This window comes from Symphodus melops, assembly GCF_947650265.1.
Source record: "Symphodus melops genome assembly, chromosome: 3".
Taxonomy (NCBI): Eukaryota; Metazoa; Chordata; class Actinopteri; order Labriformes; family Labridae; genus Symphodus; species Symphodus melops.
In genome coordinates this window covers 27,797,801-27,814,722 of record NC_136693.1, presented here as the reverse complement: position 1 = coordinate 27,814,722, position 16,922 = coordinate 27,797,801, and the positions used below count along the sequence as shown (strand labels likewise).

The window sequence follows — 16,922 nt, the reverse complement described above, 5'->3', positions numbered from 1 at the left end:
AAAATACCAGGCTGTAAAAAGCAAATGGACAAAACGACTTTGCTTTTTTTCGTTTTTCTGACACAAATTACGTATTACTATAATGGCTTTAATTATAGTATACTATATAAAATACTATAATCTTCACAAAGCATAATTATATTTCACATTGTAAGGTTATCATTGGGGTAAACATGCATTAAAAAGATATTTGACAAGGTTATATTTTTGGGTTTATTTATTTTTTTATTTAAGCCCAGCTGATCCAAAGCTTTTTAAATGTACTGAAGTTTAGGGGCTTTTTGGGTCTACATTGGAGATAGATGACGGTGGATAGAGTCAGAAATTTAGGTAGAGGGAGAGAGTGGGGAACTACACCTGGGAAAGGAGCCAAAGGTCATACTCGAACCTGAACCACCCGCCTGGAGGACCACAGCCTCCGCACAAACCGCCAGCACCCCATCATATCTGATCTTAATCAGCTAATTAAATTGAACCACAGAGTCCAAACACCCACACACTGCTTCCCTCTTTTCAGACATGAACCTCTCCTGGGTTTCATTTGAAAATGTGATGTCTCCATTACACAGTTGGCCACACATGAAGATGAATCCTTCGGCTGTAGTAAAATTTGCAGATTTTACTTTAAAAACAAAAGATTTGTTAATATCAAATATTCCATGTGCGGTAGATGACCTCATCTCATTTTGTCTTTTAAAACCAATGGATTAACATCAGTCCTTTAATGTAGTATACAAGTTGTTGGATCTCTAGCTTGACACATTTGATTGTGCATGTCACGCAACTGAAAGTATGAATTAGGAAAAAACAGACAAAGACAAAACAAGCCGCTCCAATAGATTTTTTTTAATTCAAAGTGAATCTTAACAATAATACACCATAAAGTCTTATTTTGACACTCACCAAAAGAGTCACCTGGAAAACCCGCTTAATGTGACAAAGTAGAGAAGGCTTGGTCACACCTAAATCACTGAGAACTAGAGAGGAAACACTATCGCAAACTGTAAATAGACATCACATCCATAGAGTTAGTTTTCCCAGTCCTCATACTGTAAATATTGCACAGTGCAATTGCTACATGGCAAACTAGTGTAGCACGAAATAAAAAAGCAAATAAAACAGAAAACGAACAAACGGAAGAAAACAAAGCCACGAAAAATCTACAGGTATTAAAACAGTAACAGTTCAGATTTCATGATCAAGTCCATTTGACGAGCAATCTAGACAGATGATTCCATAACTTGCAGTGTGAATTAACTCTGAAATTGATACAGATGACCAGAAAATAAGAGCTTGAGTAGAACAAACCTCATCAAATCAAATCAAAGAGCAACACATTAGAACGTTCAGACTAATACAGACCCTGAATTAATATCTCTAAAAGGATAATACCTTAGCCGAGGACTTATTTTCCTCTCTGATATCAAAGCCTTATTAACTTTAAAAGAACGTTTACAAACCAATGATTTATCGGTTAAATCTTACATGAACCCTCAAATCAAAAAAATCAAAAAAATCCATAAACCAAAAAAAGTCAATCATATGGAAACTTAAAAACAGTTTTTAAGATTTCTCTCCTCTTGCATCCATTCTTTTCCTAACATGTATAGGAGAGTTTATGCAGGCGCATTGCTGGTGAATACCTTTAGAGGAATCAAAACACAGAATTACACTTCACATGCTTATTAGTGGGGAACTGTTTCAAGCACTAATCTGCCAAGTGCATGCCTTATTATCATAAGCTTCCTTTCCCAAAAATTATGCTCGAGTATTAGCAGTAAAAGCATACAGGTAAGAAGAAGAAAAAAAGAAGCTTTTTTTAGAAAACATACAGCCACATCCATGTCAGTGTTTTAAATATGGAGTATTGCACTCATGATGGACCACAATAATCTCCTTGACGGAGCGGGTTACATCCAGAGCACAGGAGTAACGTCCACATAGACTATCTCCTGGATTCAAAGCACGGCTCTTTGGATTTTAAAGGCCAGTGTCGTCTGTGCTCCGGCTGCTCCCGCTAAGTCTTAACTTGCACGGTGAAAAAGCCGCTCTGAGAAGACAGCTTCCAGGCAAGACACAGTGAAGCAACTCAGGTGTGCATGCAAGGTAATGTAAAGCATGGAGATGATCTAAGAACACTTGGTGGTGCAATGACCGCACAATGTTAAGTATTGCATCTGCTGTTCAGCCAGAGACTATCTAGAGATCGTCAAGTGTCATATCATTCAAAGCGTGTCAATGTCTTATTGGTTTGTTATCACAGAAGGGAGAACATGAAGTCCTTTTGTAGTATTCCTGTTTTGTGGATGTTAGACTATCTGCTTTACTGGATTCTATGACTTCCTCCATGAATTAGCGGAGAGGTATCACCATCATGAATTCTAACTTTCTGAATCTCAAGGCACATACACAGTGCTGCTCACACTGTCTCAATTTCAGTAAGGAACACGTAACAATGGCCACACTTTTGCACTGACAAAACACTTTGATATGAGACACTCATAAAGGGGAGAGCGATCCGAACACAAGGCAGTTCAGAATATCAAACTGTGAAACGGATATTCCAGCCAGATATAACATTAAACAGGTAAAAGGTTGCAATAAATATCTCAAATTAAAAATCAATTGAAGTGAAAATAAGTTCTTAAAACATTACTTTGGAACAGAAACATTGGGCTTCATTTCTTTTTGGACACACAGGCTGTAATCACCTGAACCCTTCCTGTATGGGAGCTTAGTGCCGAGCGTGTTTGTGTGTAACTGGTGGAAACATTACAGAAGCTCTCCAATCAACACGATGGATTTTGTTTTCTTCTCCTGGCATCTCACAGTGCTTCTGCAACACACTTCAAAGAGTACTGCTAGTTTACCGTTTACGCACAATGAAAAAAGTTAAATCATCCTGCAAGCTACAGCTTTAGATGTGTACAAAACGTCCTTATGAAAACATACAAAAATTAAGTTACATCGATACATCATTTATATGCAGTGATGAGCCCGAAAGGTTAATAAGGATAAAATACTGATGCAAAAAACACACACCCCGAGAAACAACAAATGCAACTAATGTTCATCATCAGCAATACAGTAGTTACAATGACACTCCAAATATGAACGCAAAACACAAATTAAAACCACTTCTATTTCAGATAATTAGGGACCTATACAAAAATAGCAACGCTAGGTTTGAACTCAGAGAAATCACCTAATTTCACAGCTATTGAAGTGGCAATCATCATATAGCAGCTTATCTATGATACATTCAAGAAGAAATGATACGACTTATTAATTGCCCAATAAGCTAGACAAAACCTCGGCTGTTTTTTTTTTGTTTGTTTTTTTTTCCTCTTTTAAATACAATTTTTTTTTTTAAATTGTTTTAATTCAACCCCATTCTACGACTACAGTATAACTGAGGTCTATGCAAACAGAATAGCTACCTTGCTCAGGAAATGAATTACAGTCTTTGGTGCTGCACAAGCAACTTCATTTGAAAATAAAAGACGAAAAAATTACACACGTAACTAGTAAATGAACAAAAAATGCACACACACACACAACACACCTACACATATAAATCATATATATACATGTATATATAGACGGGTGCTACCATCTTATACATGTATATAGGTTTCTATATATGTAGATATCCTCCCTGACGGAATGTATAAAATAAGCAGTCGACACCGATAAGCCTTAAGCCTTTAACAATGGTATAATGTAAAGGGAAAAGTTAACTTTGTCACACATGCATAAATGAGAGAATTGCACACAATTAACTCACACTTTATCAAGCATCTGTACTAAATAGTCTAGCTCTATAATATATGTCCATATATGTGTGTATATCAAATACTGCATGGTTTGCTCAGGCTAAGAAGATTCCATACCGTGAATTAATTTGCAATTTTTCCTTACCTATTCAAAGCCATGCCCACCACACTTCTAAACATCTAAGAAACAAAGTGAAAACACTCAAAAAAAATTAAAATACGAAGACAAGAAAAAAAAGAAAAGAAAAAAAAAAGAATCAACGACTATTTAGATTGTATTGCAGTTTCGTCAAACAGGAAAAATGCTGTTTGTAGTAAGAGTTTCACTAAATAGAAAGTGATTATCAAATATTAAGCAATACTCAGTACTTGCACTTTGTACACTAGTCATTCGGGGGGAAGGGGAGAACGGAAAAAAACCCAAAAACGTATTTCATGAAACAGTAAGCATTCGCAACAGCAAAGCATGCTGTTCTTTAAAAGAACAGAAAAGTAACTCACTACACACTGAAATTTACACCAACTCCAAAATATAAGCACCGCTATTCGCGATACATCACATCAATGCAGGCTATGCATGGACATATACACATGTGCATATATATACTCACACATAGGATGCACCAACTGATTGGAATTTCAAGTGCTGCAGTCCAGTACATTAATATTCATGTATATAGTCATATATAAGTAGTAACATTAACAACCTCAAATATGTAAGGCACTATGGCTGGGGACAGTAATACAATGCAGCGAGTCTTGTGACACGAACAACGAGAGCAACGTCTATGCATCTTTCCGTTAACATTTTTTGCTCATGCAAGACCACATGCAGCGTGAGGAACAACCCTATTTAAATCTGTTAATTGACTTGACATTGCTAACACCAAAAGACACCGAAAAGGTACAAATACTTCAAACGCAGTACAACATACACTGTGGACAACGTGTGCATCTGTCAATCTAGAGCTAGAGACTGGGATGGCTTTACAAATATGGATGTGTCTTGCACACGTAAGAAGGCAATATAGAAAAATAGCTGGGACCAGGGGTGCAAAGTCTAACTATTCAACACCACCCCAATTATTTACCTGTTTTGAGGAGTATTCGTAGAAGATCCAATGCAAAGATATATCAAATGTGCAAAACACATTAAGTGTGAGTTTAACTACTCATTCATTCTTTCATTCAATCACTCATACACTTTTCCTTCTTAATTTTTACCCAAATCATCTCCACCATTGGAACTTTTTTTTTGTTTTTTTTTAAAGCTTGAAGTTCAATTACACCCAAGTCTACATGATTCAAAAAATAGCTTGCTTTCTCTGTGGTTGTGCCATGGTTTTGGAAATGAAAACCATGTTCTTTGTGGTTTTAGACAGAATTCGCCCTGCTCGCTTAGCCCTCAGGTGGTTTGAAGGGAGCATGGGCAGTCTTGCTCAGATGTAAGGGTACTGGTTTATTTTGGTGGGGCTGAGAGGGAAACTGGCGTAGGCAGGCGAGGCGATGTAGGAGTGCGGGGGAAAGAGAGGTTTGAATTGGCCCTGGGGGTGCAGGGTGGGCGAGGGCAGCAGCCGGGGGTTGATGCCCACTGTGACCTGATGCACAATGCCTGCCGGGTGGGAGATGCTGTAGGTGGGCTGGAGGACGGGGCGGGAGGCGACGGGGGAAGCCAGGAGGTGGGCCACGGGTGCTGCCGTGACCAGGGGGCCAGACGGGGGGTAGGACAGTAAGGTGGGCTGGGAGTGCGGGTGGCCCCCAAGGTGAGGGTGGGGGCCTGTGTTGTGGTTTGGGCTGCTGTGGGACAGGGCGAATGTGTGGCCATGCATGGTGGGCGGGATAAAGGCCTGTGGTCTCCGGTGGGCGTAGTTGCCGTTCCATTCCTGATGGCAGGAACCGAAATGCTGCACCTGAATGAGATAGGAATAATATCATTAGGTTCAACAAAAGTGGTTGAACTAAATATTGTTTGGGCAATATATCGTTGTCCTGATTTGTGTGAGCCATTTATCAATACACTTGCCTCGGGTATTGATATATTAATTTAAAAAATGTAGCGCTCTTAACAGATGGACTGAATGCTGACTCGACTCATGTCGATGCTTCATGACTCATCGTAGTGGAACATATAACATAACTGAGAGGGACATGCGCGGGACTTCATCAATCGAAGAAGGTGACAACGGGCTAGAGTTGGACAGCATTGCAAAAAAGTAAAAAGAAGCGCTTGCAGCTCTATAAAGAGCTCAAAGAAGAAAGGCCATTGGAGCTCTTTATGCTGCGATGAGAGGATAGCTGGAGGATGCACTTCAGTCAGCGGAGAGAGCCGCCCTGATCTGTGATGGGTGACAATCACTGCCTGTTTTATTGATGAGAGGCAAACGCAGTCCTATGTGCTACACAGTAGGCTGATGCACGACACTCACACTGGTGCTCAAGTTTTAAGGCATCACAGGAATGAAAGCTGATTGAAGGAGACCCGGTGATGCACCGAGTTGTCGGGCTTTGTCACAAAGTGCTATCATAGCAAAAGCTGAAAAGAGAGGCTATCAATACTCCCCGTTGAAAAACGCTCCCTGCACAGAGTCACTTCGATTTACACAACTACCCCTCTCTAAGGAATATGGAAGCATGTTTTTGCTTTATTTTCTTTGTAATTCGTTTACATAAAACGTGAATGTATTAGCGTAATGACCACAAGCACCCAGGATATTAACTGTGCACATGTGCTGCGCAGAAATATGAAGCGCTGCTTAGTAGCTCATCTCGATGGGCAGCACTATTTGATAGACCATCTATTGTTCACGTCTTCAACATCTAAAAAGGTGCCACGAGACGCTTCCCTTTCCCTCGCCTTCACAGGAAGATTTTAGGGTCACTTTTCATTCATCTTTGCTCATAGATGTTCTTTTTCACTTTTTTTTGCTATTGATGCCGTTTATATTCCCTGTTTTACTTGGGGTTTTTTTGTTTGTTTTTTGAGCTGCTGTATCACCCAAATCAATAAAGTTTATCCTTATCTTAATTTGTGTGCATAATATTACAACATGTATCTGACTGGGAGCACATTAAAGCCCCTGTCAGGCACTTTCAGCATGTGTCCATCTTGACTATCTATGTGAACAAAGCGGTACCTCTTATCCTAGCTGCTTCTTTTAGATGTACATGTAAAACCAGTTTGGAAAACACTTCCATCCTGCTGTTTATCAAGAATTTTACACAGTTCCAATGTTTATCTGCTGCCTTCAACTTAATAAGAACAGAGCTGTCAGCAAAGAGAGCAACTGTGGCAGGAAAGTTAAGTTCCATTTACCCTACTGTGTGAAGTGTGCGCTTGGCTGCTGGTCCACTATGAAAAGGAAATACTTGTACTTCCAATGTTTTTCTGACCTGAACTGACACTGTAGTCAGAACCGGATCAGTCACTCCATCAATGTCACTTTCAGGTACAACTTTCCAAAGTATTTGTTCATGCACAATACAGGAAGCAATGCAGACAAGTAGAAAAAAAAAAGTCTCCTGCTGGGGAATGTACCTTATTTCTTTTCTAAAAATAAAATATAGTCCGCGTTTTTTTCCCCCCATCATCACAAAGACTCTCTGGTCTTACCAGTGCTTCGACAATAAGGTTTAAAATGATATCCAAAAGGATTTGTTTATGTGTTTGTGATAAGTATAATACACGTTTGTGACTGCATGTTCTCACCTGCCCAAAGCCTATTGGCTGCTGCTGCTGGGGCTGGAATGCAGGTGGGATCTTCTGCGGCCTGTTGAGGAGGGGAGTGGAGTGGAGGTGTTGTCGCCCAGGGATGCCTCGCCCTCTGGTATGGCATATAGACTCTAACACTGAAGGAGGAGGCCATGTGAAGATGGAGAGAGGGAGAAACAGAGACAAAGGTTGAGGTGAAAAAGTTACAATACACAATTTGGTGTCTTGTTTTCAGTATCACAACTTTATAGAAGAGGCAAAAGGAGATGGAACAACAGATTGGATTTTACTTCAATCAGGGGAACAGCAACTTTAGTGGCAGGAGGCTCCGTCGACTTATCAGGGCTCTAAGCTGTATCTGATCAGTCCAAAACGTTCAAACTATGTGGCATCTGTCCTGTGAATATGATCTGGTGGATTATTAATAGATGTGTTTGGGGTATCTGGGAGGAGCTTGTAACTAAGCTTGTTGGTGGATCTTATAGTGGGGTCAGACCATCAGCTATTTATACACCTGGTAGCACCAGAATAGCAAGCTGTGCCCTTTTATGTTGGGCTTAAGTTGCAATAGTTTGAGAGTTTGACTTTAATATTAGAGGCTATTTGACTCATGGGATTTAGAGTTTGAAGAATTTTGAAACACCTAGCTTGAATATGAATTCTGCTGTTGAAAGAGACAACGTGTCCAGCTGACTACAGCTGTTATCAAACCTACAACATGCATAACTCCACTTTAACACCTGAAAGAAACATTCATCAGACGTTGATCTGGTTGTGACAGCCAGGCCAATGCTCTCTGGCTGATTTTGAATATTTTAGTCAGGACATTAAATGTTTGGGTGCAATTATGCATGCATATGGAGCCTGAAGAAATGCACACAGAGACAAGGGGCTCTCAGAGTCAGAGTGAGGAGTGTTGACAGCAAACAAATGTCCTCTCTAGAGAGCAGAGCAGACACTTCAGGGCAGGTCACCCATAATCACCTGTGAGAACCTCTGTGGCCTACAAAGACAGCATAATCCCAGACCATGTGACCTGTGGAGCAGACAGCAGCAGTGGTGACTGGACCTTTGAGCTAACATGACCTACTCAGCAGGTCTTCAGAGGGGATAACACCAGTAAACATGTAGCTACTGAGTCTGCAAGAGACCAGTTTTAGTCACTTGATAATCTCGATTAGAGAGTATTTGAGTTAACTACCCCCTGGAGGCTAGACACCTGAAATATATTATGAGGTCCAACTCCAAGTGAGACATACTGAGTGCATTTATGAGAGCAGTGTATTGGAGGTCTAGTTTTACCTGAGTTACCAAGCGTTTCACTGACAGTAGGATTGTTGTTGTTGCTGTTCTGCACCCTCATTGGAGGCACCACAACAGTACGAACTGTTGGCTTGCTGGGCTCGGTCTCCGGGGCAACGCACGCCACACGGGGCTCGCAGTTCTGGTTGGTGTCAGCGATGAAACGTCTCTCTGTGAAGGGACTGTTGCTAGGGCCAGAGGCGTCTGAGGCAGGCGAGCTGTCCACTGTGTCACAACCACTCTCCTGTTCGTCGTCCGACATACTGCGTGAGGGGAAGCAAATGAAGAAGGAAGTTACAGTTGCAGCTGTGTGGCAACTAGATCAAGGGAAACTTTTGCAGAAGCTGAGTTGCCTTTTGGGTACCTGTTGGGGTGTTTGCAGGGCGAGGTGCTGGACTGGGCCGAGGCTGAGGAGCTGGTACTTAACGTGCTGTCTGGACTGCTGAGGGAACAGACTCTCTCCATGCTGACGGTGCTCTGACACGCCTCACAGTCTGCACTTCCCTTACACCTGATTGCACAGAGATATCAAAAAATAAGACATTTTAAGAGCCATTGAGGAGAAAGCTTAGGAGGAAACCTCATGGTCAGTACTCACTCCCCCATCGAGTGTCTTTGGGTGCCTTCCTCTTCATCGCTGCTGATACTGATGACACTCACAGTTGGGCTGGCTAAGTCAGAGATCACCATGGCCTGACGCTGCTCCTGTGAAACTGAATGCTCCTCACACGCTGGAGCCACTTTACAGCAGTTTTCATCCGGCTGCTCTATTCTTTGCTCCTCTCCAGCAGTCTGCCCCTCCTTTGGGCATCTGGTTGCCTCCTCTCGGACCTCCTGGACATTCTTTGCTGTATCGGCCATCTTTGGGGACTGGCATACTAAATTTTGGATATTTGTGTTTTGGGAGAAGTTGCTGCCCCTGTTGAAGAAGGAAGGTCTCTCTCTAAATATGACAGTACTTTTCTTTTTGGTAACGTGTAAGAGAGCTCGATGCAAAGTGTCCTACCTGTTCACACAAGGCTTGGCTCTCTTGTTGGCAGCTGGCTGCGGCCACACCACATGTGCGATGCCGATGTTGATTGGCTGGTGGGCGGACATGGTCATTTGGTTGGTTAAGAATGGCTGAGGATGTGCAATCATGGAGCTGTAATGGTTACCATGGGGACGCACTTTCCTGCAATACGAAAACAGAACATCACAAATTGAGCCAAAAGCCTTTAACACCATTACTGACAAAACGCTCTCAGTCACCGGTCGCAAAGGACACGCATGACTCATCGATCATTAACATTCAGGGGAGCAGCCGCTCTGATTCGAAGCAGTGCAGCTATTCCCAAGAGTGAACATAGCCACTAATGAAGCACTAATATTAATTATCTAATGTGATACTATTTAATCGGATGTGATCAGCAAAGGACAGAAAAAGACGACAATCTTTATTCGAATAGCACCAAAATACAACATTTTTCACTTTATATGTACAAGTACAGAATCTTCAAGGTAAGCCTGCTTAAAACACTTATTTTTCTTCGTCGATAACCTCTTGATTAATGGCAATACATAGTTAAATATAAGCTGCACAAAAGTTGGCACCAGCAGTTAATAGTTCATTAGTCATTATTTTATAAAATATTCTTGAATTTTTATAGATTTTCTTGAAGTTTTTCACAGCAGGAATTCTCCTGTTAACCTACGTTTTTTATTATCCATATACACCGTCTGCACCAATAAAAGAAGAGAGAGTCTTTGTATGTAATTCTAATTCTGGTCCGGACATTTAAACAAATTTCTTACCCCCAGTCACCCAATCTCTGTGAGCCGGCCACAGTGTCAGATGCCAGAGTGGTTGGTGGTGGGGGTACTGATGTCACCTGCTGCCAAGTCGGCACCAAAATTTGCTGTGCACGGTTAGACCAGGCCTGTTGGAGAGAAGCATATTAATTACACGTGAAAGTCCTCTCGATGGCTCTTCAATCTGCTTACAGCTCAAAGATCAACATCCTACAAGTGCATAGACGCACCTGCTGAAAAATATATGGCCTACATACTACAATCGTACCTGTGTTATGACTCCAGGTCTGATTTGGATGGGCTGGATGGGTGGTGCTTGAGTAACCAGAGGCACAGAGGCCTCCATGCGAACAGAGTAGCCAGTTGGTTTAGCTGTGTTGGTTGGGATTCCTGCAGAGACGATGAGATAGGAAAATAATAGACTTTAAGATATTTAGTCTAACCGTTAAGAAGCTAAATCACTTACAGCTCACACTTTACAGCTCCTACCTTGAAGGGTGGGGGGACATAAAATGAGAGCCTGCTGAAATGAATCACTGCATCCAAACTGACTTCCAGTCTGAAGCGGTATCCCAGGGTGCATCACTGAGGGGGCTGATGGAGCTAACCCCTGAAAAACACAAAAGAAAAAAAGGGAAATGACTAGACTTTTCTGAGGTATTTAAATGACCAACAGTAGCAGTAGGGTTCCAGTAGATGGCGCCATCTCTGCCGAGAGGGGGCTGTTTTCCAAGACAAGTCAGAACTCGGGAGCCTTTCTCAAATCAGTGGGTCGGTCATTTTATTTTTAAGACAACCCTGCTTTTCCCCTCTGTGATAGATCACTGTTATAACGCTGACGAAATGCAGGTCTTTTTGAGTTTCACATCCACAATGATTCAAGAACAACTCGCTTACTCATCAAGTCCTCCTCCCAAAGACAAACAATGACTTACTGTGTTCTGATCAATACTTTCCCTCAGTTAAAATGATGCTCGGGATGTGTAAATACTGCAAAGGACATGTCCACTTCGAATGGGATCATGCTAAAAGCTGAATGTAAAGTACTAGGTTTGGTAGCAGACCTATAAACACTAACTATTTTTAAAAATGTGTTGAAAAGTGTTGAACTTAGCCTTTGCGATAGGCTTGTGATAAACAAAGAACAGTCGAGCATGTGCCTCTGCTTCCAAACACTCACGCTGCTCTCGTGTCGGGCCATAATCACATTTATTGAATAAGGAGAACTAGGCTTATATTGTTCCGCAGCAGCTCCTGCCTGTTGCCCTGCCCCCACACACACATGACAGTTAACAACACAAAGCAGCCTTTCACAGGATAATACTAAAGAAGCCACCACACTTTTCTGTAGAAGTCTCTCAAACAAGAATAGTTCACCATGTTCTACGCTGCTGCACAAGAAGAACTTATCTGAGCAGTTGTGTTCTTGCTCAACAAAAGTGGCCAGTTATTCTTATATCCTACTTCTTTATACCCGTGTTTATGAAATGCATTTGTGTCGTCCTAAAAAATCGTCTTTTCATATTTCATCCTCGTGCAGCAGCTTCTGAATAGACTTTGAGATGTCTTCATTATAAAACTCCAATTTTTAAAAAAAGGGTCAGCTCCTTTTCTTCCTCAGCAACAATACTGATTTGCACTGTTGCCATGACCTCAGACACATGACGTTATTTTGTTGCCATGACAGCAGGGCCAAGACGTAATAAGACAGATACACGGAAGCAATAAATGTGGGGAAATTGTCTGCATGATGAGTTTTAGCACGAGCAGATTCACAGAACAACACAGCAGGCGGACAGGAGAGTAAATGTATAGGGTAGATTTTGAGATGTCTTTGAAATGAGAATAGAAAGCTTCTGAATGACTTACTTGAGCATGGACACCTGTGATCTTGCTGAACGGGTGGTTGACAGAGGCAGCAGCGGTTGTGGTCACTGGTCTGACAAAAGGACCTTTATTTCTGTTGGCCGCCTCATAAGCACTAGGACGACTCCAGCAAACATCCATGATGTGGAAACACGACTTAACACTACAGGCGGGGGAGTGACAGGGAGAGTTCAAGTTATGTAGGCAGGTCAAACTAACAACATGTCTGAAAATGTGAGGCCAAAAGGACTCACTGGTTGCTATGGGGAAAGTCAAGCAGGTGCTGCATTGTCACAAACGGGTGGCTGAGAGCTTCGGCGGGGGCGATCCTCTCCTCTGCATCAATCAACAGCATCTTCTTCAACAAGCCCACAAACTCTCTGCGGTCAGCCTTCTCCACTAGCATGTCACTACCTTCCAGATTCATCACCAAGTTCACCTGAATCACAAACATTTACCGTTAAGTAAACTGTAACATGGCAGTATAAACTGTATCTGATGTATCAGCTGGTTCATCCTCTTCACACTCAACAAATTCCCCAAGCATGACAAAGAGTTACTCACAAACATAAATTCACAAGAACCTCTTCTAAACGATAAAAGTACAGACTTGAGCTAGCATGCTTTGTTGGGGAATTTCCACCTGTGGTCTGTTTCATCAGGAATAGTGAGTAAAGCCTGAACGTTCATTTTGTAAATGTAGGTTGAATATTCAAATGCAGGGAAGTTAAGCGTAGGTGACCTTTTCTTTCCCAGAAATAAGACGTACACGCTCTGTTCCGTACAAACAGTTGTAGGTGTACTTCCTCTGGCTTATTTGTGTATAACCTCGAAACATTTGACGTGTAACTTCCTCCGGTGGAGTACATTGTGGTCCACGCAGCTTGAACCTACGTGCGCTATGTCATCCAAACAGCTGAAGATGTACTTCCTGGCTTCCTTTGACTTCATTCCTGTCTCCGTCTCATGCTCGTCTGTTGACTGGAGAAAAGATGGTGATTAGTGGTGACGTCAGCACTGAAATCAGTCTAGTAGCTACAAAGCTCAGTTATGTTGTGATATAAATATGTTACTCGCTTAATTAAAGGTTTTAGGCACACTTTGTAAGAAACCGTTAGATTCAGATTTGCTTGCTGGAAAAAGATTGCTGGCGAGACCTTGGCTGATACTAAGCATGTGACTGGCAAACTATGAATGTAATGTTTTCTTTGACTTTATCTTTGATCAGAGTCAAATAGTTAGCGTTCCGTTTATGTTTTTGGTTTAATCCCAGGAAAGCTATCATTTCTATTTCATTAGGAAGAGCAGTTTTGTTTGCCCAGAGGGAGGAGGAAACTGTTTGTTCAATGAGTTACAGCTGGCCAATGACTTTCACTGTTAGCTTTTAGTGACGCAACACAGGAGAACAGGTGAGTTGTTTTGAACAAGTGATAAGGACCTGATCTGAGATATTTTTTCAGGTGTGTCAAACGTACCTTTAGTCTCCATGCTGCGTAGGGTGAATCAGATTCTTTGCAAAAGAACCGTGCCGTCTTTGTCCCCGTATTCAACAAATGTTCTCCTGGCAAACCCTGTGTCTGAGAAATGTATCGAATCTGTTGGAGATAAGAGAGGAAGGAAGGAAGGATTTAATAAAAGCAAGTCTTATAGGTGAAGGAGAAGACACTCTTTTGCTTTCAGCTGACGTATGTAAGTGAGGGCTGCTTTTATGTGTTACTAATGTCTTTATCATTTCCACTCTACTAAACCAACATATCACAAGATCAGCTACAAGGTCTCAAGAAATAACTGTGAAACACACAAACTGTAACTGTGAAGGACTTCATAGTGTGTGTGTGTGTGTGTGTGTGTGTGTGTGTGTGTGTGTGTGTGTGTGTGTGTGTGTGTGTGTGTGTGTGTGTGTGTGTGTGTGTGTGTGTGTGTGTGTGTGTGTGTGTGTGTGTGTGTGTGTATCTGTACATAGTGGAGACCGCTGCAGAGACTCTGAAGATGGCACATTCCTGAGAAATGACTGGACTCAAATAAGACCCTGTGCCAAGTGCAGCTCGTGTTTATGATCTCTGAAAGCAGTCAGTGTCTTTTCATGTAAACTCTGATAACAAGGTCCCCGTGGTCTCAATGCCAAACGCTTTGCTGGGTAATGGTGCTCGTCAGTCAGATGGCCGTGGGGCAAGTGTGTCACATACAGGTTTATGAGAGGAGGCCGGTGAGAAGCCCGGCTGACGTCAATCACACCCGGGTGTAAAGGACAACAACCATTAGAAATTCAGCGCTGCTAAGAAGCCAGAGCGAGGAGGCACACGGGAGGAGGAAGGTGAGGATCATAAAGCAGTAATTACAAACTTTAAATGTAGCAGACAACAGATTGGCATTCAGATACTGATGACTAGTTTATAAACACACAGCTTGAAATGTCAGGTCGACTAAAATGTAAGTCCTTAACATTTGACTAAATGTTTATCAAGATTGTCCTTCAAGCCGTAAAGAATGGCCTCTTAAATGGTTTAAACAGAGAGAAATGAAGAGATGTCATTTCAGGAAGAGGAACAAGCTTTTAATGCCAAATTCTTCAGAATGAAACACGTGATAGATTTAATATAAGGACACTTATTCCTGTCAATGGGAAGAGTCTGAATCCAGGCCCAGCAGATTTCATTTATTTGTGTAATATCGGTCCAACTTATTCCACAAGGTAAGCATAGCTGTAGTGGCCATTTAAAACCTCAGATATCAAAAGACGTCAAAGGGAATGTTGACGTGAGAAATCTGGCCTTTTGACAATTTATACATCAAAACACGTCAGTCTCCTTCTTTTTTTCCCTTTTAAGACAGTTGGCCCGATCACAACATACAATTCCTGCACATACAAAGACAACAGGCTGCTAAACGTGAATGAGTCAGATTGCAAGTTGTAACTGTGTGTTTTCATTGGAAGCTTCTCATGTGTTGATCTTCGTGTTGCTCTCCTTGATCCTGTCTGTCCTTTACTGCTATACAAACACTGCAAATGTGTCTGTGTGGGTGGTTCAGACCTTTGACTCTGGAAGCTGGCAAAACATGAAGCTATGATAAATCTATGTATTTATTGGGATTCTGACAGTACGCGTGATGACTCAAACCTCATCTTCTGATTAACTTGGCATGGTGGAGATCCCTTGCTTATATCAACGCAAACTAACAGCCAACCATTGTGAAACAATCCATTTCTCGCTTCAGAAATCAAAACCTTCCTCAATTAATTCTTGTTCTTCTTAAAAAAAAAAAAAAAAAAAAAAAAAAAAAAAAGAACAATGTGAGCTTTAGATTCTCTTCCTCTTTTTCATTTTCTGTTTGTCTTTCACATCAGTCCCAGATTACTGAAACTGCAGATTCCTACAAACTCGACCCTGGAAGTACACACACTAAAATCCCCTCCTTTCTTCCCCATAATATGCTGTAGTTAAGCAACAACATGTCAACAGCAACAGAAACAGCATCACAATCACTGTGTGTGGGTGGGAACATTCTTTTGACGGGAAAACCCTCATTTTTCCCGGAAGGCGTGTCTCTGCAGAGATCTCACAAACCAGTGAGATCACTGGTGCACAACTCGCGTGCTCACAAAACAACGATCAAGCGAGCCTGGGCCTGTTGCAGAGCAGACAGGAAGCACACACAGGCCCCGTTCATTTTATAGTCATCCAGATAACAATACACGCCATAAAAACTGCATTTGAATGATATGCCTCAACGCAGAACATAAAAGTACATCTGAGCTTAGAATGCCACACCCTCCCGGTTAACTTACGTGTAAATAATAATTTCCATTTGGAGACATTAGGTCTCTCTACAGTTTTGTTCCCATTTACACTCAGGAAATGTCCTTCTTTGACCTTGCGTTTCTAACCCGAAGCTTTATTGCTCCCACTGATCCTGACTATATCCTCTTATTCTTTTAGCTCCTCCATGTTGCCCGCTAGGTCGAGTTTAGAAGATAAGAAAAAACAGAAATCACATAACTTTGCTGTCTGCAAGTGTGTGCACTCACTGCACTGACCCTAATGGTTCCACCACTTCAATGGTTCCCAAGAAAGCAAGAGTCAGAGAGGGTAAGAGGGAATAAAGAAAGGTAAAACAAGTATAGGGAAGGCACTGATACCCAAGATTACAACTCTGGGGCTTATTATAGCATCTCATAATGATACACGGGCTGAACTGTTCGGTTTGCCAAGTCAACAACGTGAGCAGCCTGCCGCTAGTCCTGGTGAGGCAAAAAAAAAGGTGGCGAGCCTAGGGAATGAGGTAAGGCAAGAGGAGAGCAACAGGGGCCGACAGAAGAGGAGGAGCTCTAGTTATAAATACAACATGCTTGGTGGCATGGAAAAAGACCCCCTGCAGAAAGATAAGAAGAAAAAAAAAAAAGGGGGGGTGCAGGAGCTCAGTCAGCCACAGCCAGACCACCCTGTGGCCTCTAGATGACACCTCATACCAACAGTCAG

The 16,922-nt window shown here is 41.9% G+C and overlaps 1 protein-coding gene across 1 annotated transcript in view; it reads right to left on the bottom strand.

Moving 5' to 3' along the window:
• Positions 1–831: 831 nt before the first annotated feature.
• Positions 832–16,922, bottom strand: part of hipk3b (homeodomain interacting protein kinase 3b) — a 39,574-nt gene continuing 23,483 nt past the window's right edge. Inside the window, exons 4-16 of the mRNA XM_079338695.1 lie at positions 13,920–14,039; positions 13,339–13,425; positions 12,699–12,883; positions 12,448–12,607; positions 11,068–11,188; positions 10,847–10,968; positions 10,582–10,706; positions 9,794–9,961; positions 9,386–9,706; positions 9,152–9,298; positions 8,788–9,050; positions 7,483–7,622; positions 832–5,686 (exon numbers count right to left, since the gene is read on the bottom strand). Of these exons, the coding sequence (XP_079194821.1) occupies positions 5,216–5,686; positions 7,483–7,622; positions 8,788–9,050; positions 9,152–9,298; positions 9,386–9,706; positions 9,794–9,961; positions 10,582–10,706; positions 10,847–10,968; positions 11,068–11,188; positions 12,448–12,607; positions 12,699–12,883; positions 13,339–13,425; positions 13,920–14,039 (2,430 nt within the window). The 3' untranslated portion in view covers positions 832–5,215. The remainder of the gene's footprint in view (positions 5,687–7,482; positions 7,623–8,787; positions 9,051–9,151; positions 9,299–9,385; positions 9,707–9,793; positions 9,962–10,581; positions 10,707–10,846; positions 10,969–11,067; positions 11,189–12,447; positions 12,608–12,698; positions 12,884–13,338; positions 13,426–13,919; positions 14,040–16,922) is intronic.